General features: G+C 48.8%; 1 protein-coding gene across 2 annotated transcripts in view; it reads right to left on the bottom strand.

Annotated features, from left to right (window-relative positions):
• TMIE (transmembrane inner ear) overlaps nt 1–23250 on the bottom strand; it is a 184863-nt gene extending 161613 nt beyond the window's left edge. Inside the window, exon 1 of one of the 2 annotated variants that reach the window (XM_077493515.1) lies at nt 22939–23250. In XM_077493515.1, coding sequence (XP_077349641.1) covers nt 22939–23046 — 108 coding nt within the window. In that variant the 5' untranslated portion in view covers nt 23047–23250. The remainder of the gene's footprint in view (nt 1–22938) is intronic. The other variant, XM_077493516.1, reaches the window with a different exon arrangement.
• Nucleotides 23251–23498: the final 248 nt, after the last annotated feature.

Genomic DNA, 23498 nt, shown 5'->3' with positions numbered 1-23498 from the left:
AATTTTTTGAAAGCAGAGGCCCTGCACAATAAAATGGAGGAAGGTGACTTTTTTTATGTTGCATGATCTTTGCGCAACTGTTTATTATGCCACATACACACGATCGGACCAGAGTCCGCCGGACAATCTGCCCGTGTGTGGGCTCCGGCAGACTTTTTCTTTCCAAAAGTCCGACGGACCTAGAAAGCAGTTTTGACTCAAAATTGTCCGCCAGACTCGGCAGTCCAGTGGACAATCCACCTGTCTGTGTGCTAGTCCGCCAGACTTTTGAAATGAACGGACTTGCCCACACGGAGAAAAGTCAGTTCATTTTGAACGTGGCTCCAGGTAGACGGGACTAGCAAAGGAAGTCAATGTCGCCACCTCCATCGGCGAGATTGACACCTCGCGAGCCCCGTCACCTGGTATGGATTGAAAGGGGAAGCCCTACGCCGAAAAAACAGCGTGGGGGTCCCCCCCCTAAAGTCCATAGCAGACCCTTATCCGAGCACGCAGCCCGGCCGGTCAGGAAAGGGGGTGGGGTTGAGCGAGCGCCCCCCCCCCCCCCTGAGCCATACCAGGCTACGTGCCCTCAACATATGGCCCCCCCACCCCTAAGCATCTTGTCCCCATGTTGATGAGGACAAGGGCCTCTTCCCAACAACCCTGGCCGTTGGTTGTCGGGGTCTGCGGGTGGGGGGCTTATCGGAATCCGGGAGACACCAGCCCCCCCGCCCTATGTGAATGAGTATGGGTTACGATGTACCCCTACCCATTCACCTGGTGAAAAAAGTGTAAATTAACCACTTCAGCCCCGGACCATTTTGCTGGTCAAAGGAAAGACCCCTTTTCGTGATTCGGCACTGCGCCGCTTTAACTGACAATTGCGCGGTCATGCGACGTGGCTCCCAAACAAAATTGACGTCCTTTTTTCCCCACAAATAGAGCTTTCTTTTGGTGGTATTTGATCACCTCTGCGTTTTTTATTTTTTTGCGCTATAAACAAAAATAGAGCGACAATTTTGAAAAAAAACACATAAATTTTTACTTTTTGTTATAATAAATATCCCCCAAAAATATATAAAACAATTTTTTTTCCCTCAGTTTAGGCCGATACATATTTTTGGTAAAAAAAAATCGCAATAAGCGATTATTGATTGGTTTGCGCAAAAGTTATAGCGTTTACAAAATAGGGGATAGTTTTACGGCATTTTTATTAATATTTTATTTTTTACTAGCAATGGCGGCGATCAGCGATTTTTATTGCGACTGCGACATTATGGCGGACACATTGGACATTTTTGGGACCATTGTTATTTATACAGCAATCACTGCTATATAAATGCAGTGATTGCTGTGTAAATGACACTGGCAGTGAAGGGGTTAACCAGTGGGTGGCAGTGTAGGGGTTAAGTGTTCCTAGGGGTGTTTTACTAACTGTTGGGGGCTGGGCTTTAATTTAGTGAACACTGATCTCTGCTCCAATCACATGGAGCAGAGATCAGCGTCACTAGTTGCTAGGCAGAACGGGGAGATGCTGTTTACAACGGCATTTCCTCGTTCAGACGCCCTGTGAGCGATCGAGTCCGCAGGACCCGCGACCGGACTCACGGGGGTCCCGACCAGCACGCGAGCTCCAGTGGTCTTCTCTTCTTCCATCTTGGGGGGTCTTCTCACCGGACTCCTCCGCTATCTTCTGCTCTTTTGCTAGCTCTTTTACTAGCATAGGAGCCCTGCTTTCTTCTTCATCATCGCCACCGCCGTCCGAGGGTCTTCTTCCGACTTTGAGGTCTTGTTTTGCTCTTCTGGGGTCTTGTCCCGCTCTTTGGTTCTTCTGCCAGGCCTCCACTATCTTCTTATAGCTCTTTTACTAGCGTTGGCCTGGTCTTCTGTCGCCGCCGCCTTCTTCTCTTCTCCTCTTCTCCTGGGGGCACGCATCATGGCGATTGTTGTTGCGGTGTGTCAGTCTGGACCACCAGGGATGCCCACCAATAGTCACCACCAGGTATGCCTCCCATGCCACCAGGGATGCTGATCAGTGCGCAAAAAATGGATGCCAATCAGTGCCCACAATGGGCATCACTGATTGGCAGGCATTATTGTTTGGCACTGATTGGGATCCCTCAGTACCATCCATTAATGTACATCAGTGCCACCTATCAGTGCCCATCCATGCCCATCTGTGCTGCCTATCAGTGCCCATCCATGCCACCTATCAGTGCATCACTGCCGCCTATCTGTGCCCATCCATGCCGCCTTTCAGTGCCACCTATGTGCACCCATCAGTGCTGCATATCAGTGCCACCTATCAGTGCCCATCAGTGCCACCGATCAGTGCCCCATCAGTGCTGCATATAAGTGCCCATCATCAGTGCCCATCAGTGCCACCTCATCGGTGCCCATCAGTGCAGCCTTATCAGTGCCCATCAGTGCAACCCCATCAGTGAAGGCGAAAATTTACTTACTTACAAAGTTTTGTAACAGAAACATAAAACAACTTTTTTTTTCAAACTTTTCTGTCATTTTTTTTAATTGTTTAGCAGAAAATAAAAATCCCAGAGGTGATCAAATACCACCAAAAGAAAACTCTATTTGTTGGAAAAAAATTATAAAAATGTAGTTTGGGTACAGTGTAGCATGACTGCGCAATTGTCATTCAATGAAAGCTGAAAATTGGTCTGGGCAGGAAGGTGTATAAGTGCCCGGCATTGAAGTGGTTAAAAAGTCAATCCTTTAATACCACTTTAACGTCCCATGCCCCTTTTTCCATTTTTTTTTTTTATGCAACTTTATTGCTATCACAGATGGTGAACGGGGCAGCACCGTCTTAGTAGCAGCCGCCCGGATCACTTTTACAGAAAAGCTCTCAAATTAAAAGAAAAAATCAAGCTTGTTTTAACCCCATGAATACATTTAAAATCATACCTTGGTAGACAAGGGGTTTAAACTGTCATACCGGTCAATTTTACACTGCTATACACTCTGCAATATCCTAATTCTTGTACTAAAGCCTGAGTCTATGCTTTTTGTCGCTAGTAAATTTAGGCCTAGCCTTGCTAATTGAAATGTTCCCGTAGCTCTGTCATCTCGGGTCTCTTAATTCTTAAAAAGAGCTTGATAGAAAAACGCCAGCGGCAGGAACGTTTTCCATCAGTGCAAACAGGGAGCAGATTTTAAAAAGTACCGGCCAATTTCTATCTGCTAGTCAAAGTGGGCTTATTACTGTTGATGAAAAAACGTGCATTGCTGCTGAACCTACCCGAGAAAAGGTTTGATGAAAATCCTGCTTTCTACTTTCACTTGGCAGGGCTCTATGTTGGCAGAGCTGAGTAACAGCCACACCCCCAGCATGTATCCTCGCACAAAATTATTGTCAGGACCGGGATCTGAACCCGCCACGACCTCTGCTGCGTCTGGCAGTAGCCTTTCTCACTCAACCACCGGAGATGCTGCACAGCTCCCTGTCTGATCTCTTAGAACGGGGGTCTCCAAACCCTTTGCTTGTTTTTATCTGGCCCTTGGGGCACTATTTCATTCACGGACACCAACAAAGTGCAATTACATCAACGATGGGGCACAGTTCCACCTTATGACACCAACCAATGGGGCCCAATGACACCAATGATGAGGGATTGTTTACTACCACTGATGCTGGGACACTTTGTACTAGTGATGGCCACAGTCTGGCCCTCCTAAAGTCTAAAGGACAGTAAACTATTGCTAACCTTCCAATGGTTCTTACCGTGATAGCCAGCTATAGATGGGGGCAAGTGGCGTACCCTCTTTGTAGGACAGTAAACTGGCCTTTTTTTTAGAAAGTTGGCGGACTCCTGTCTTAGAATAATCTTGCCTTGTTTCTTGTTTCTGGTGAACCTTGAACTCTCTACCCCTCCCATGAACTTCCTCATTTACGGCATGTCTCTGCACTTCCTGTTTGCCAGATTATTGTGCTCTCTCCAGCAAATATCTTGTTCTTTTGAATCTCTGCAGCTGTCCTTATCTCCACTGCCACTCGTTACTGATCTTTGGCTTGTTCCTCGACTACACTTCTGCTTGATCCCAACCTGCAAACACCTTTAGGCTTGTTTACTGAATACGCTTATGTTGGATCTCTACCGGCCAAGAGCTTCCTGGTGTTGAGGATTTTGGTGGACCTTTTTATGGAAAGTCCACAGAGTTCCCCTTGTAAAGAGAAAATCTGCGGACCGTGATATAAGGGTGAACACTGTGGACTCTAATGTAAGGGGGTCTCTGGTCACCAAGCCCCCCCCCCCATCAGAGTTTGCAGACTTCCCTCTTTTACAAGACTCTGCATAGTTCCCCCTAACATCACAGTCTGCAGCCTTCCCCTTTACATCAGAGTCTGAAGAGTTCCTCTTACATGAGTGTTCCTCCTTACAATAGCAACCCCCTTACATCAGACTCCCCAAAGTTCCCCTTTAAAGGGAAAACCGCAAGCTGTGATATAAGGAAGAACACTGCAGACTCTAATGTAAGAGGGTCACCATGACCAAAACATCGGGAGGGTGGGTGGGAATCTTCTCACCTCTCCACTCTCGACTTCCTTCTTTTACCAGAATCTGCAGAGTTCCCCCTAACATCAGAGTCTGCAGTGTTCCCCTTTACATCAGAGTCTGCAGAGTTCCTCTTACATGAGTGTTCCCCCTTACGATACCAACCCCCTTACATCAGACTCTCCAAAGTTCCCCTTTACATTAGAGTCCGCAGAGTTCCCCCTTACAGGGTAAGGGTAAGAACAGGGGTTTCTGATGCTAATTGGACTGCATAGTCATAATTATACACCCAGCAGCATGGCCGTAACAGGAAAGGGAGTCCCGGAGTAAAGGGAATACAAAGAATTGTCGGTGGAACGGCATGACATAGGCGGACAGCAGGACAGGCAGGGGTAGTTTAGAAATGTGGCCTCTTTAAGGAAAGGGGGGGGGGTGGTTAAGAGCCGGGAGGGATCCTGGGGAAGTCTAGCTAGAAGGAGGAAGTTGTGACGTCAGTCGAGAGCGGAGAGGTGAGAAGATTCCCACCAACCCTCCCGATGTTTTGGTCATTATTACAGTGAGGCTGCCATGACAGCCTGGCAGTGGTGGGTCTTTGAAGGAAGAGAAGAAGGCTGGTATATAACATAGTTGGGACCCATCTGTGGTATAGGGTTCTCGGGTACCTTTTGGTTAACAAAGAGTTTAACCAGGAAGGGGTAAAAATGTAAGTCACTGTGGAGGTCGAGTACCATCTCCGAGTCGGTGTCTTGCGACTGGAGGCCTAAGTTTCAAGAGAAGTTGGCCGCAGTGACCAAGTTGTGTGTCGTTGCCCTCAAAGACCACCAAGGTATAGAGAAGTTTTGGTTGATGGTTATTTTAAATGTTATTTATTTAAGTTACGTTAATTGTTAAATAAAAGTCCATAAGGCCATTTTACTCCAAAACCTTGTCACGTCATTTAGCGGATAATTGGGGGGCTTTGGAGGTTATTGTATAACAGGTTGGGAAAGAAAACTGGGAGGTATCTGTGGTATAGGGTTCTCGGATACCTTTTCGGTTAACGAGGGGTTTAACCAGGAAGGGGTAAAAATGTAGGTCACTGCGGACGTCGAGTACCATCTCCGAGTCGGTGTCTTGCGACTGGAGGCCTACGTTTCAAAAGAAGTTGGCCGCAGTGACCAAGTTGTGTGTCGTTGCCCTCAAAGACCACCAAGGTATAGAGAAGTTTTGGTTGATGGTTATTTTAAATGTTATTTATTTAAGTTACGTTAATTGTTAAATAAAAGGCCGTAAGGCCATTTTGCTCCAAAACCTTGTCACGTCATTTAGCGGATAATTGGGGGGCTTTGGAGGTTATTGTATAACAGGTTGGGAAAGAAAACTGGAGGTTTCTGTGGTATATGGTTCTCGGGTACCTTTTCGGTTAACGAGGGGTTTAACCAGGAAGGGGTAAAAATGTAGGTCACTGTGGACGTCGAGTACCATCTCCGAGTTGGTGTCTTGCGACTGGAGGCCCACGTTTTAAAAGAAGTTGGTCGCAGTGACCAAGTTGTGTGTCGTTGCCCTCAAAGACCACCAAGGTATAGAGAAGTTTTGGTTGATGGTTATTTTAAATGTTATTTAAGTTACGTTAATTGTTAAATAAAAGGCCGTAAGGCCATTTTACTCCAAAACCTTGTCACGTCATTTAGTGGATAATTGGGGGGCTTTGGAGGTTATTGTATAACAGGTTGGGAAAGAAAACTGGGAGGTATCTGTGGTATAGGGTTCTCGGGTACCTTTTCGGTTAACGAGGGGTTTAACCAGGAGGGGGTAAAAATGTAGGTCACTGCGGACGTCGAGTACCATCTCCGAGTCGGTGTCTTGCGACTGGAGGCCTAAGTTTTAAAAGAAGTTGGCCGCAGTGACCAAGTTGTGTGTCGTTGCCCTCAAAGACCACCAAGGTATAGAGAAGTTTTGGTTGATGGTTATTTTAAATGTTATTTATTTAAGTTACGTTAATTGTTAAATAAAAGACCGTAAGGCCATTTTACTCCAAAACCTTGTCACGTCATTTAGTGGATAATTGGGGGGCTTTGGAGGTTATTGTATAACAGGTTGGGAAAGAAAACTGCGAGGTATCTGTGGTATAGGGTTCTCAGGTACCTTTTCGGTTAACGAGGGGTTTAACCAGGAAGGGGTAAAAATGTAGGTCACTGCGGACGTCGAGTACCATCTCCGAGTCGGTGTCTTGCGACTGGAGGCCTAAGTTTTAAAAGAAGTTGGTCGCAGTGACCAAGTTGTGTGTCGTTGCCCTCAAAGACCACCAAGGTATAGAGAAGTTTTGGTTGATGGTTATTTATTTAAGTTACATTAATTGTTAAATAAAAGGCCGTAAGGCCATTTTACTCCAAAACCTTGTCACGTCATTTAGTGGATAATTGGGGGGCTTTGGAGGTTATTGTATAACAGGTTGGGAAAGAAAACTGGAGGTATCTGCCCTTCATATGTCAAGTCGGGAGAAGTTTATAAAACGGACTTTGTTGGTACAATTTCTGCCTGGCTGGATATGTTTCTGGGCTTTAAAACGAATGACCACAATCCTTACCTTTTATGATCATAATTATCATTCACATCCATACCGAAGAAATGAAGATTGTTTCCAGCGATTGATATGTCCTCCAAAGCCCCCCCCCCCCCCCCCCGCCCTCTGTACATTCTCTGATTAGACCTCATTATGGCCTCCGGCTCTGTGGCACAGCAGATGGCTCCGTAAAATAAACATTATTAATAGGCTGAGATTAAGTATGCAGAATCCGCGTCTGTTGTGATAAAATAAGCCATAAAAACGCAGAAAGCGGAGAGAGAGCGATTCGGACACCTGCTCCCGCCATGAAGGCAATTCGCAGGAGAGCGGCGGGGCGATAAGAGCAGATCAAACCGGAGCGTTTGGCGGGTGCTCAGCGGTGTCACCGGTCTGCTCTGGTGAGGACGCCGCTGAGGGGAATCTGGGGAATTCTAGGATCCGAGGATGTTACAGGACACTGATCTTCACAACGCCATCAATTCTAGGAGCGCTGACGGCCAATAAAGATTGGAGAAAGACAAGGACGGCCACGCAGATCCAAGAACACGACATTGTAACTGATTAGATGTTTATACATTGTAGCCGAGGGAGGAGTAATATTCTCATCTCCATTTCATGCACTTCAATTCCTTTTCTGTCCGTTCAGACTTCGCAGCTTATGGGCCAAATAAATGTTTCCATTCCCAGTACTGGCCGGTTTATGCGGTGACGACTTCGCCCTTACCTAAAGCGGAAACTTCACCTTCTCACTCAACATTAACTACTTTTAATCCTTATGCTGCTAGCATTAGTAAAAAGATAGGACAATGCACTATATTACCAAAAGTATTGGGACGCCTGCCTTTATATGAACTTTAACCACTTGCTTACTGGGCACTTAAACCCCCCTCAGTCCCAGACCAATTTTCAGCTTTCAGCGCTGATGCACTTTGAATGACAATTGCGCGGTCATACAACACTGTACCCAAATGAAATTTTTATCATTTTTTCCCACAAATAGAGCTTTCTTTTGGTGGTATTTAGTTGCAGCTCGGAATTTTATTTTTTGCTAAACAAACAAAAAAAGATGCAAAAAAAAATAAAAAATCATGTTTAATAGTTTGTTATAAAATTTTGCAAACGGGTCATTTTTCTCCTTCATTGAAGTGCGCTGATTAGGCGGCACTGATAGGCTGCACTGGTGGGCACTTATGGGCTGCATTGGTGGGCACTTATAGGCTGCATTGGTGGGCACTGATAGGCTGAACTGGTGGGCACTGATAGGCATAGTTAAGGCGGCACTAATGGGCACAGATAAGGCGGCACCGATGGGCACAGATAAGGCAGCACTGATGGGCAAAGATGGGCACAGATGGGTGGCACGGGTGGGTGGCACGGATGGGCAATGATAGGTACCACTGATAGATGGGACTGATGGGCACTGATAGGTGGCACTGATAGGTGGCTCTGATAGGTGGCACTGCTGGGCACTGATGGGCGGCACTGCTGGGCACTGGTAGATGACACTGATGGGCACGGATAAGTGGCACTGGGGTGCAGCACCTTTGAGGCAGATTGTGGGCACTGCTGGGTGGCACTGCTGGGTGGCACTGTGGGTGGCACTGCTGGGTGGCACTATGGGCACTGCTGGGTGGCACTGACGGGGGGCACTTACTTTTAATACATTTGGCACTGCATGGGGCAGGTGGGCACTGGCAGGGGGCAGGTGGGCACTAGCAGAGCTGGCCGTGATCGGGACTGATGTGATCGGCTTTTTTTTTTTCTCCTCGCGCTGACAGCGCGAGGAGGAATAATAGCCGATTACCGGCTCCGTTATATCACATGATCAGCTGTCATTGGCTGACAGCTGATCACGTGATAAGGCGTCGGGATCGACCCCTTGCACGGATCGGTGATCAGGCGAGTCTCATGGACTCGCCGATCACAGAGCGCGCCGCGCGCGCCCCTCAGGGGGCGTGCAGGCCGCTCGTGCACGGGACTACGTCAATAGACGTAGTCCCGGAAAAGGAGATCCGCGCTGTGGCCGTCATTTGGCTATAGCGCGGATCTCAAGTGGTTAAAGAGGAAGTAAACCCTGATGGGTGTTACTTCCTCTTACATTCCCTGCAAAGGTAAAGCATAATGGACTCCTATGCATCGCATCGCATCGCATAGTAGTCCATTATGTGTCACTTACCTGACACAGGAGCCAGCGAAGTCACCGCTGTCCCCTGTAGTCCGGCGCATCCATCTTCTTGGTGGGTCTCGCCGCTCCGCCACTGTCATTCGGCGAAGCCGCAATGACGTCACTCCCGCGCATGCGCACGGGAGCCGCCACTCGCGGCATATCGCCGTTGACTGTGGTGCGCTCAGTGCGCCTGCGCGCCGCTGTCTACAGCACATGCGCCGTACACAGCGGTGCCTGTCTTTCGGCAAATATCTCCTAAACCGTGTAGGTTTAGGAGATATTTCTTGGACCTACAGGTAAGCCTTAATCTAGGCTTACATGTAGGTCAAAGTTGGTTGTAAGGGTTTACAACCACTTTAAAGACAGTCTTAGTCTGGAGGGTTCAGTATTGAGTTGGCTCCGCCCTTTGCAGCTATAACAGCTTCAACTCTTCTGGGAAGGCCGTCCACAAGGTTTAGGAGTGTGTCTATGGGGAATGTTTGACCGTTCTTCCAGGAGCCCATTTGTAAGGCCAGGCACTGATGGTGGACGAGAAGGCCTGGCTCGCAGTCTCCGCTTTAATTCCTCCCGAAGGTGTTCTATCGGGTTGAGGTCAGGACTCTGTGCAGGCCAGTCAAGTTCCTCCACCCCAAACTCGCTCAACCATGTCTATATGGACCTTGCTTTGCGCACTGGTGCACAGTCATGTTGGAACAGGAAGGGGCCATCCCCAAACTGTTCTCACAAAGTTGGGAGCATCAAATTGTCCAAAATGTCTTGGTATGCTGACACCTTCAGATTTCACCTTCCCTGCGGAGGAGGAACTTGACTGGCCTGCACAGAGTCCTGACCTTAATCTGATAGAACACCTTTGGGGTGAATTAGAGAGGAGACTGCAAGCCAGACCTTCTCGTCCAACATCAGTGCCTGACCTCACAAATGCGCTTCTGGAAGAATTTATAAACATTGATCAGACGGGAGATAGAGAGATACAAATTAACATTGTTTATAAACATTGATCAGAGATAGAGAGAGATTCAAAGTAACATTGTTTATAAACATTGATCAGAGATAGAGAGAGATACAAAGCAACATTGTTTATAAACTTTGATCAGATGGGAGATAGAGAGATACAAAGTAACATTGTTTATAAACATTGATCAGAGATAGAGAGAGATACAAAGTAACATTGTTTATAAACATTGATCAGACGGGTGATAGAGAGATACAAAGTAACATTATTTATAAACATTGATCAGAAAGGAAATAGAGAGATACAAAGTAACATTATTTATAAATATTGATCAGACAGGAGATAACAAGATACAAAGTAACATTGTTTATAAACATTGATCAGACAGGAGATAGAGAGATACAAAGTAACAATGTTTATAATGATTGATCAGTGGAGACTGTGAGCCAGGCCTTCTTGTCCAACATCAGTGTCTGACCTCACAAATGGGCTTCTGGAAGAATGGTTAAACATTCCCATAAACACCAACACCCTCCTAAACCTTGTGGCCTTCCCAGAACAGTTGAAGCCGTCATAGCTGCAATTAGTGGGCCAACTCAATATTGAACCTTACAGTCCCAATACTTTTGGTAATAAAGTGTATATACCCGAGTATTAGAACCCTTTTGATTTTACAATTTATTCTTTTTTGTTTTAAATAAATGACATCTACTAGCTCTAGTTTGGTTGGGCTCCAATAACTTAGCGGCTGTTAAGTGGTCCTTGATTACTGGCGGGGAAGCGCCCTCTAGTGATTTACATGTTTAGGTCTATTTAGTCCTCTATGCTGATCTTCACTGCTTTCTCCGTTGTCCGACTGACGACATCTGTTCAGACTAAACACGTAGGGCGGAGCTATAGCAGTGACTCCATCGTGCCCGCTGGGGGGCTCGATGCAGTTGTTCTGACATGCTGTTTGACCACGTGTTAATGTCAGTAGATGTCTGGTTCTATATAAATGTGGCTTTACTGTTACACTATGAGCGATTCAGTCGGTCAATCAGTCAGTCGGTTGGTAATATCCCCCACTCCCCCCATCTGCTCGGTCACTCGATCAAACCGTGCCCCCCCCCCCCCCGTCTCTCACCCGTCCGTATGTCCATCTGTCCATTAGCCCCACACTTACGGCATCCAGGCCACGGGCAGCTTTGGTGGCTTCCCCCTGTGTCTCCTCCTTGAAAATCGAGTCTTAAGATCAGCTTCCCGATTGGCCAGAAGGAGAAGCAGGAAGACAATAGCAAATATTATTTTTGCTATTGTCACACAACTGGGTGGGCTCTGTTCCCCGAGCCCACCCTTTTTTGAACCACTTAGAGCCTTAGACTCTAATCACATGCTTCAAAAAGCACTGGATTAGGGGGCGGCGCCCCTAATGGAGTGACCACCACTGCATCCACTCATTCATCTTGTTAACAGGCGGTGCGATTGGAGGGAGATTCAGGACCCCACATCCCACAATGCCATGCCTGAGATTCAGGACCCCCACATCCCACAATGCCATGCCTGAGATTCAAGACCCCACATCTCACAGTGACATACCCGAGATTCAGGACCCCCACATCACCATGACTGGGATTCAGGACCCCCACATCCCACAATGCAATGCCTGAGATTCAGGACCCCCACATCCCACAATGCTATGTCTGAGATTCAGGACCCCCACATCCCACAATGCCATGTCTGAGATTCTTGACCCCACATCCCACAATGCCATGTCTGAGATTCAGGACCCCACATCTCACAATGACATGCCTGAGATTCAGGACCCCCACATCCCACAATGCCATGCCTGAGATTCAGGACCCCACATCTCACAGTGACATACCCGAGATTCAGGACCCCCACATCGCCATGACTGAGATTCAGGACCCCCACATCCCACATTGCCATGCCTGAGATTCAGGACCCCCACATCCCACAATGCTATGTCTGAGATTCAGGACCCCCACATCCCACAATGCCATGCCTGAGATTCAGGTTCCCCACATCCCACAATGCCATGTCTGAGATTCAGGACCCCACATCCCACAATGCCATGACTGAGATTCAGGACCCCCACATCCCACAATGCCATGTCTGAGATTCTTGACCCCCACATCCCACAATGCCATGTCTGAGATTCAGGACCCCACATCTCACAATGACATGCGTGAGATTCAGGACCCCCACATCCCACAATGCCATGCCTGAGATTCAGGACCCCACATCTCACAGTGACATACCCGAGATTCAGGACCCCCACATCGCCATGACTGAGATTCAGGACCCCCACATCCCACAATGCCATGCCTGAGATTCAGGACCCCCACATCCCACAATGCTATGTCTGAGATTCAGGACCCCCACATCCCACAATGCCATGTCTGAGATTCTTGACCCCACATCCCACAATGCCATGTCTGAGATTCAGGACCCCACATCTCACAATGACATGCCTGAGATTCAGGACCCCCACATCCCACAATGCCATGCCTGAGATTCAGGACCCCACATCTCACAGTGACATACCCGAGATTCAGGACCCCCACATCGCCATGACTGAGATTCAGGACCCCCAAATCCCACAATGCCATGCCTGAGATTCAGGACCCCCACATCCCACAATGCTATGTCTGAGATTCAGGACCCCCACATCCCACAATGCCATGACTGAGATTCAGGTTCCCCACATCCCACAATGCCATGTCTGAGATTCAGGACCCCACATCCCACAATGCCATGTCTGAGATTCAGGACCCCACATCTCACAGTGACATACCCGAGATTCAGGACCCCCACATCGCCATGACTGAGATTCAGGACCCCCACATCCCACAATGCAATGCCTGAGATTCAGGACCCCCACATCCCACAATGCTATGTCTGAGATTCAGGACCCCCACATCCCACAATGCCATGTCTGAGATTCTTGACCCCACATCCCACAATGCCATGTCTGAGATTCAGGACCCCACATCGCACAATGCCATGCCTGAGATTTAGGACCCCCACATCCCCCAATGCCATGTCTGAGATTCAGGATCCCACAACGCCATGCCTGAGATTCAGGTTCCCCACATCCCACAATGCCATGCCTGAGATTCAGGACCCCACATCTCACAATGCCATGCTTGAGATTCAGGACCCCCATATCCCACAATGCCATGCTTGAGATTCAGGACCCCACATCTCACAACGCCATGCCTGAGATTCAGGTTCCCCACATCCCACAATGCCATGTCAGAGATTCAGGACCCCACATCCCACAATGCTATGTTTGAGATTCAGGACCCCCCATCTCACAATGCCATGTCTGAGATTCAGGACCCCACATCTCACAATGCCATGCTTGAGATTCAGGTTCCCCACATCCTGCAATGCTATGTCTGAGATTCAGGACCCCACATCTCACAATGCCATGCTTGAGATTCAGGTTCCCCACATCCCACAATGCCATGCTTGAGATTCAGGACCCCCATATCCCACAATGCCTTGCCTGAGATTCAGGACCCCACATCCCACAATGCCATGCCTGAGATTCAGGACCCCCACATTCCACAATGCCTTGTCTGAGATTCAGGACCCCCACATTCCACAACATTGTTTATAAACATTGATCAGAGATAGAGAGAGATACAAAGTAACATTGTTTATAAACATTGATCAGACGGGTGATAGAGAGATACAAAGTAACATTATTTATAAACATTGATCAGAAAGGAAATAGAGAGATACAAAGTAACATTATTTATAAATATTGATCAGACAGGAGATAACAAGATACAAAGTAACATTGTTTATAAACATTGATCAGACAGGAGATAGAGAGATACAAAGTAACAATGTTTATAATGATTGATCAGTGGAGACTGTGAGCCAGGCCTTCTTGTCCAACATCAGTGTCTGACCTCACAAATGGGCTTCTGGAAGAATGGTTAAACATTCCCATAAACACCAACACCCTCCTAAACCTTGTGGCCTTCCCAGAACAGTTGAAGCCGTCATAGCTGCAATTAGTGGGCCAACTCAATATTGAACCTTACAGTCCCAATACTTTTGGTAATAAAGTGTATATACCCGAGTATTAGAACCCTTTTGATTTTACAATTTATTCTTTTTTGTTTTAAATAAATGACATCTACTAGCTCTAGTTTGGTTGGGCTCCAATAACTTAGCGGCTGTTAAGTGGTCCTTGATTACTGGCGGGGAAGCGCCCTCTAGTGATTTACATGTTTAGGTCTATTTAGTCCTCTATGCTGATCTTCACTGCTTTCTCCGTTGTCCGACTGACGACATCTGTTCAGACTAAACACGTAGGGCGGAGCTATAGCAGTGACTCCATCGTGCCCGCTGGGGGGCTCGATGCAGTTGTTCTGACATGCTGTTTGACCACGTGTTAATGTCAGTAGATGTCTGGTTCTATATAAATGTGGCTTTACTGTTACACTATGAGCGATTCAGTCGGTCAATCAGTCAGTCGGTTGGTAATATCCCCCACTCCCCCCATCTGCTCGGTCACTCGATCAAACCGTGCCCCCCCCCCCCCCCGTCTCTCACCCGTCCGTATGTCCATCTGTCCATTAGCCCCACACTTACGGCATCCAGGCCACGGGCAGCTTTGGTGGCTTCCCCCTGTGTCTCCTCCTTGAAAATCGAGTCTTAAGATCAGCTTCCCGATTGGCCAGAAGGAGAAGCAGGAAGACAATAGCAAATATTATTTTTGCTATTGTCACACAACTGGGTGGGCTCTGTTCCCCGAGCCCACCCTTTTTTGAACCACTTAGAGCCTTAGACTCTAATCACATGCTTCAAAAAGCACTGGATTAGGGGGCGGCGCCCCTAATGGAGTGACCACCACTGCATCCACTCATTCATCTTGTTAACAGGCGGTGCGATTGGAGGGAGATTCAGGACCCCACATCCCACAATGCCATGCCTGAGATTCAGGACCCCCACATCCCACAATGCCATGCCTGAGATTCAAGACCCCACATCTCACAGTGACATACCCGAGATTCAGGACCCCCACATCACCATGACTGGGATTCAGGACCCCCACATCCCACAATGCAATGCCTGAGATTCAGGACCCCCACATCCCACAATGCTATGTCTGAGATTCAGGACCCCCACATCCCACAATGCCATGTCTGAGATTCTTGACCCCACATCCCACAATGCCATGTCTGAGATTCAGGACCCCACATCTCACAATGACATGCCTGAGATTCAGGACCCCCACATCCCACAATGCCATGCCTGAGATTCAGGACCCCACATCTCACAGTGACATACCCGAGATTCAGGACCCCCACATCGCCATGACTGAGATTCAGGACCCCCACATCCCACATTGCCATGCCTGAGATTCAGGACCCCCACATCCCACAATGCTATGTCTGAGATTCAGGACCCCCACATCCCACAATGCCATGCCTGAGATTCAGGTTCCCCACATCCCACAATGACATACCCGAGATTCAGGACCCCCACATCGCCATGACTGAGATTCAGGACCCCCACATCCCACAATGCAATGCCTGAGATTCAGGACCCCCACATCCCACAATGCTATGTCTGAGATTCAGGACCCCCACATCCCACAATGCCATGTCTGAGATTCTTGACCCCACATCCCACAATGCCATGTCTGAGATTCAGGACCCCACATCGCACAATGCCATGCCTGAGATTTAGGACCCCCACATCCCCCAATGCCATGTCTGAGATTCAGGATCCCACAACGCCATGCCTGAGATTCAGGTTCCCCACATCCCACAATGCCATGCCTGAGATTCAGGACCCCACATCTCACAATGCCATGCTTGAGATTCAGGACCCCCATATCCCACAATGCCATGCTTGAGATTCAGGACCCCACATCTCACAACGCCATGCCTGAGATTCAGGTTCCCCACATCCCACAATGCCATGTCAGAGATTCAGGACCCCACATCCCACAATGCTATGTTTGAGATTCAGGACCCCCCATCTCACAATGCCATGTCTGAGATTCAGGACCCCACATCTCACAATGCCATGCTTGAGATTCAGGTTCCCCACATCCTGCAATGCTATGTCTGAGATTCAGGACCCCACATCTCACAATGCCATGCTTGAGATTCAGGTTCCCCACATCCCACAATGCCATGCTTGAGATTCAGGACCCCCATATCCCACAATGCCTTGCCTGAGATTCAGGACCCCACATCCCACAATGCCATGCCTGAGATTCAGGACCCCCACATTCCACAATGCCTTGTCTGAGATTCAGGACCCCCACATTCCACAATGCTATGTCTGAGATTCAGGATGACACATGCTCATATTGCACAGTGAGAATTGGTAGCATAGCTCTGACTTGGACTACAGTCGGGATGCACATATTGGGTGCAATAAACTCAGCTACATTGTGCCAGTGAGACAAATAGTCAATGATTCCCAGAAATGTCCCGATTTGTGTCCCGTATAATTACAGAGATCTTGGCGGCATAGAATAAGCGCATCTGTGTGCCAAGCAGCGGGTGGTGCAGGACTCTTCATCTACTATGGGCACCGAGGCATCAACATTTGTCAGTTTGTAACTTTTTTCACAATTTTGTACAAAATTATTTCCCTTTCGCAATTTCATTCTCTGTGCCACCGAAATATGATTGGACCCGAAGTATTCAATGTGGGTTCCAAGTACTCATGAAGCTGGTAGAGGCTGAGCTAGGATCCTGACACCTTGTGGTGCCATCTGTCACCCACTAATGGTAAGTTCCCTTTGAGAAAGCAAACAGCAATGGATAAAGTGCAGTAACTTGCATCAGCCAATCATGCTGCGCTTTTCAAGGTTTTAACTGTCTTAAATTGATGAAAGCTGGAGGAACAATTGGCCACTCTGACCCTTTCCACGTCATTGTTGTCCTTTGCATCTCCCCGTTGTCCTTTGCCCCCTTGCATCTCACTCACGCCCTTTGCATGCTATTGTTGTCTTTTGCACATCATCACCATTGCCCTTTGCATGTCACTGATGCCCTTTGCACATCATTGTTGTCCATTGCATGTCACTATGGCCTTTTACACATCACTATTGCTCCTTGCATGTTGCTGATGCACTTTGCACATCATCATTATCCTTTGCATGCCTCCATTGCCATTTGCATGTCATTATTGCTCTTTGCTCGTCCCCATTGCCCTTTGCCTATTGTCTTTTGCACGTCACTATTGCACTTAGTACGTCATTATTGCCCTTTGCACATCCCATTGCCCTTTGCTTGTCCTCATTACCCTTTGCATGCCCTCGATGCCGTTTGCACATCATTGCCCTTTGCACATTCCCATCGACCCTTTGCATGTCCAAATTACCTTTGCACATCATTGTTGTCTTTTGCAGGTCACCATTGCACTTTGCACATGATCATTGCCCTTTGCATGCCCCCAATGCCCTTTGCATATTATTGTTGTCTTTTGCAGGTCACCATTGCACCTTGCACATCATCATTGCATCATCATTGCCCTTTGCATGCCCCCAATGCACTTTGCACATCTTTATTGCCCTTTACATGTCATACTTGGTCTTTACGCTGCCTTATTACATAACTCTATGAGCATCCATACCCCCAGGACTCCCAACACTTGTCCTTTGCATGCCATAATTGCCCTTTGGACATCATCATTGCCTTTTGCATGTCACCATTGAGCTTTGCACGTAATCATTGCTCATTGCACATCATTGTTCCTCTTTGCACATCATCATTACCATTTTTCACATGACCATTGCCCCTTGCACATCATTATCATTTTGCACATCATCACACAGTCATCATTGTCCTTTTCACATCATCGTTACCAGGGCTTTTTTTCTCAGGGAGTGGGTGCAGGTACTCCCTCCTTCCACATCAACTCTTGTCTCCACCCCCTACTCACCTCTGAGCACCATCCCCTGGCTCCACCCCCTACCCACCTTCCATTAGAGAATACAGAACCAAGTAATTTGTATGGAATTTGATACTGATAACAATGCCGCGTACACACGATCAAACAATCGGGTGGAAAAGTCCGGCAAACTCAAGTCCGCCGGACAATCCTCCCGTGTGCAGCCTCTGGCAGACTTTTTTGACCCGAAAGTACGGCGGACTTAGAAAGTAGTTTTGCACTCCAATCTTCCCGCCGGACTCGCATTTCGGCGGACAATCCGGCCGTGCGTATGCCAGTCCGCCGTACTTTTGAAATGAACTGACTTTTCCCACCCGGAGAAAAGTCCGCTCATTTCGAGCGGGTCTCCAGGTAGGCGGGGTCTGCGAAGGAGACGTCGCTGGCCCCGCCACCTGGTATGGACTTAAAGGGGAACCCCAATGCCGAAAAAATATGCGTGGGGGTTCCCCCCAGGTCCACATCAGACCCTTGTCCGAGCACGCTACCCGGGCGGCCAGGAAAGGGGGGGGGATGAGCGAGCACCCCCCCCCCTCCTGAGCCGTACCAGGCCACGTGCCCTCAACATGGGGGGTGCCCCCCCACCCCAAAGCACCTTGTCCCCATGTTGATGAGGACAAGGGCCTCTTCCCGACAACCCTGGCCGTTGGTTGTCGGGGTCTGCGGGCGGGGGGCTTATCGGAATCCGGGAGCCCCATTTAATAAGGGGGCCCCCGGATACCGGCCCCCCACCCTATGTGAATGAGTATGGGGTACAATGTACCCCTACCCATTCACCTGTGAAGAAAAGTACAAAAAAAAACACAACACAGGGTTAAAATAGTTTATTGCAGAGCTCCGGGGGTCTTCCGTCTTCGGGGGTCTTCTCGCCGGACTCCTCCGCTATCTTCTGCTAGCTCTTTTGCTAGCGGAGGAGCCCAGCATTCTTCCTCGCCGCCGGCCTCTTCTTCCGACTTCGGGGGTCTTGTCCCCCTCTTCGGTTCTTCTGCCGGGCCATCGCGCCTTCTTATAGCTCTTTTACAGGCGGTGGCCCGGTCTTCTGTCGCCGCTGTCGTCGTCGCCGCTTTCTGTTCTTCTCTTCTTCTTCTTCAGATGTTGACTCGTCGCTCCCTCCGCTCACAATGGCTCCGACGCGATGCGCGGCGACTTATATAGGGACATCACCAGATGATGTCCCCGCCCATTATGGTGTCACAGTCCAAGAGGATGCTGGGACTGTGACATCATAATAGGCGGGGACATCATCTGGTGATGTCCCTATATAAGTCTCCGCACGCCCAGTCCCCGTCATTGTGAGTGGAGGGAGCGACGAGTCAACATCTGAAGAGAAGAACAGAAGGCGGCTGCGGCAACTACGACAGCGGCGACAGAAGACCGAAGAGGGGGACAAGACCCCCGAAGAGGGGGACAAGACCCCCGAAGTCGGAAGAAGAGGCCGGCGGCGAGGAAGAAAGCCGGGCTTCTCCGCTAGCAAAAGAGCTAGCAGAAGATAGCGGAGGAGTCCGGCGAGAAGACCCCCGAAGACGGAAGACCCCCGGAGCTGTGCAATAAACAATTTTTACCCTGTGTTGTGTTTTTTTTTTTGTACTTTTTTTCACAGGTGAATGGGTAGGGGTACATTGTACCCCATACTCATTCACATAGGGTGGGGGGCCGGTATTCGGTGGCCCCCTTATTAAAGGGGGCTCTTGGATTCCGATAAGCCCCCCGCCTGCAGACCCTGACAACCAACGGCCAGGGTTGTCGGGAAGAGGCCCTTGCACGGCCCCCCTTCCCCAAGGCACCCCCCATGTTGAGGGCACGCGGCCTGGTACGGCTCGGGGGGGGGCACTCGCTCGCCCCCCCTTTCCTGGCCGGCCGGGTAGCGTGCTCAGACAAGGGTCTGATGTGGACCTGGGGGGAACCCCCACGCTGACTGTTTTCGGCGTTGGGGTTCCCCTTTAAGTCCATACCAGGTGGCGGGGCCAGCGACGTCTCCTTCGCGGGCCCCGCCAACCTGGAGACGCGCTCAAAATGAGCGGACTTTCCTCTGCGTTTGTGGGCAAGTCCGTTCATTTCAAAAGTAGAGCGGATAGTACGGCGGAATTAGTACGCCGTATTAGTCCGCTGAAAAAGTGCCGTGTGTGGGCAAGTAGCAAAGTCGGACGGACAGACTAAGTCCGTCGGATAGTCCGCTACGTGTGTACGCGGCATAAGAAAATCAATACATTAGATCCCCTGAAGCCAGCAACTATAGACCCCCCCACAGCAACAATAGTGTCACACAGCAACAATAGAGCCACCACAAACCCCTCCCCCAACTCTAGCAACAATAGATCTCCCAGCAGCCAGTAACCACAGACCCATTCCTCAACAGTAGATCCCCCCCAAAGCAACAATGAACCCCCTTCCAGCAACAATAGATCCTCCACCAGCAACAATAAACCTCCCCACACAACAATAGATCCCCAGCAACCATAGATCCCTCAGCAGCCAGCATCAATAGACCCTCCAGCATACTCTAGTACCCCTTGCCATTACATACATCCTGAGCTACATCACCAGTCTTGTCTCCAAATATCACCCAAATCACCCTCTCCGCTCTAAAGCTTTCTCGTCTCCTCCTCCTCCTCCCATGATCGTCTCCAGGATTTCTCCAGTGCCTCTTCCATCCTCTGGAACTCACTACCTCCACCGGTCCGGCTATCCCCTACTCTTGCTACCTTCAGGCAATAATTGAAAACTCATCTCTTCAGGGAAGCCGATCACATCTCCATCTAATCTCCTAATCTCCTACCACTTCCATCAGCTCATTCCCCACAGTTACTGCAAACTTTTGTACCACCTGCCCCACCCTATTAGATTGTAAGCTCTTCTGAGCAGGGCCCTCTTAATCCTCTTGTATTTTATTGTATTATAACTGTATTGTCTCCCTTTTACATTGTAAAGCGTAGTAAACTGTTGCCACTATATAAATCCTGAATAATAATAATAATAATAATAATAAAACATTCCATGCTGAAGGTGCCGGAACTGCGTTCCCACTGGAAAAAAAGCCCTGATCATTCCCCTTTTATTCATTACTATTGCCCCTTGCGCCTTATCATTGCCCTTTCCACGTCATCATGACCCTTTCGCATGTCACCGCCCGCCCCTTGCAACATCTTTACTGCTCCTTGCACCACCTTATTAAACAACTCCCTGAGCATCCATGCCTCCAGGGCCCAGGGCACTTGCCCTGTGCACGCTGTTACCGCCCTTTTCACCGGCTTATTACCCTTTTACACTTCTTCATTGCTCTTTGCACATAATAATTTCCTTTTGAACTGCCTTATTAAATAACTCCTTGAGCATCCATGCCCCCAGGGCCCCCCAGGTACTTGCCCTTTGGACGTCACCATTGCCCTTTGCACATCACTGTTGCCCTTTCTACGTCACCATTGTCCTTTGCTTGTCACCATTGCCCTTTGCACATCACCATTGCCCTTTGCTTGTCACCATTGCCCTTTGCACGTCACCATTGCCCTTTGCACGTCACCATTGCCCTTTGCACGTCACCATTGCCCTTTGCATGTCACCATTGCCCTTTGCACATCACCATTGCCCTTTGCTTGTCACCATTGCCCTTTGCTTGTCACCATTGCCCTTTGCTTGTCACCATTGCCCTTTGCATGTCACCATTGCCCTTTGCATGTCACCATTGCCCTTTGCACGTCACCATTGCCCTTTGCATGTCACCATTGCCCTTTGCATGTCACCATTGCCCTTTGCACGTCACCATTGCCCTTTGCATGTCACCATTGCCCTGTGCACGTTGTCATCACCCTTTTCACATGCTCATTACACTTTTACACTTCATCATTGCTCTTTGCAGATAATCATTTCCTTTTGAACTGCCTTATTAAAGAACTCCTTGAGCATCCATGCCCCCAGGTACTTGCCCTTTGCTTGTTACCATTGCCCTTTGCACATCACTGTTGCCCTTTGTACGTCACCATTGTCCTTTGCTTGTCACCATTGCCCTTTGCTTGTCACCATTGCCCTGTGCACATCACCATTGCACTTTGCACGTCACCATTGCACTTTGCACGTCACCATTGCACTTTGCACATCACCATTGCCCTTTGCTTGTCACCATTGCCCTGTGCACATCACCATTGTCCTTTGCTTGTCACCATTGTCCTTTGCACATCACCATTGCCCTTTGCACATCACTGTTGCCCTTTCTACGTCACCATTGCCCTTTGCTTGTCACCATTGCCCTTTGCTTGTCACCATTGCCCTTTGCTTGTCACCATTGCCCTTTGCACATCACCATTGCCCTTTGCATTTCACCATTGCCCTGTGCACGTTGTCACCACCCTTTTCACATGCTCATTACCCTTTTACACTTCATCATTGCTCTTTGCAGATAATCATTTCCTTTTGAACTGCCTTATTAAATAACTCCTTGAGCATCCATGCCTCCAGGGCCCCCCAGGTACTTGCCCTTTGCATGTCACCGTTTCCCTTTGCTTGTCACCGTTGTCCTTTGCACGTCAGCATTGCCCTGTGCCGGGTGTCCCTACCCTTTTTCACGTGCTCATTACCCTTTTACACTTCATCATTGCTCTTTGCACATAATAATTTCCTTTTTGAACTGCCTTATTAAATAACTCCTTGAGCATCCATGCCTCCAGGGCCCAGGTACTTGCCCTTTGCAGGTCAGCATTGCCCTGTGCCCCGTGTCACCACCCTTTTCACGTGCTCATTACCCTTTTACACTTCTTCATTGCTCTTTGCACATAATCATTTCCTTTTGAACTGCCTTATTAAATAACTCCTTGAGCATCCATGCCCCCAGGGTGCCCCCACCCCCGGCACTTACCGGTATCATCTGGCAGCGCGCACATCTGATGGAGACGGAGAGGAAACACAGGAATCTCTGGAGCTGTACTGGGAGAATGGTGTGCTGCTGATCCCACATCCTCGCCATGTTCCCTGTGCTCTGTGGACCTTCTCCTCCTCTCTCTGTCTTCCCAGGCCAGGTGATTGATGGCCACCAACCTCCCTTCTCCAGCACAGCCTCCTGCAGACTGAGCTGCACACAGCTTCCCAGGGGAATCACTTATTAATGAGTGTCACTTACACTGGCTGCTGGGGTGGAGAACATTCCAGGACACAATACAGATGAGGAGCCATCCCTCCACTCTTCTCCCAGAGACGCGCGCTCTTCCGTATTTTTACTGTAAAGACAGAAAAGTATCTCTCAGGTGTTCGGAGATACCGCCAACTTTTCCCGAGACCTTCTACATCGGATACAGGGAGAGAGGGACGCAAAGACGGATGGATTAATGCTGAATCCCGGGGGAGATATAAAAGACTGCAAATGAATGCAGCTCCGGAATTCACGCCTTGCGATTAACGCGTTTTTTCAGGCGCATTTTG

This window comes from Lithobates pipiens, unplaced genomic scaffold, assembly GCF_037356315.1.
Source record: "Lithobates pipiens isolate NorthernLeopardFrog02 unplaced genomic scaffold, aLitPip1_a1.2 Scaffold_19, whole genome shotgun sequence".
NCBI lineage: Eukaryota > Metazoa > Chordata > Amphibia > Anura > Ranidae > Lithobates > Lithobates pipiens.
The sequence above is the reverse complement of the archived record's forward strand: the minus strand, read 5'-3'. Positions and strand labels throughout refer to the sequence as shown.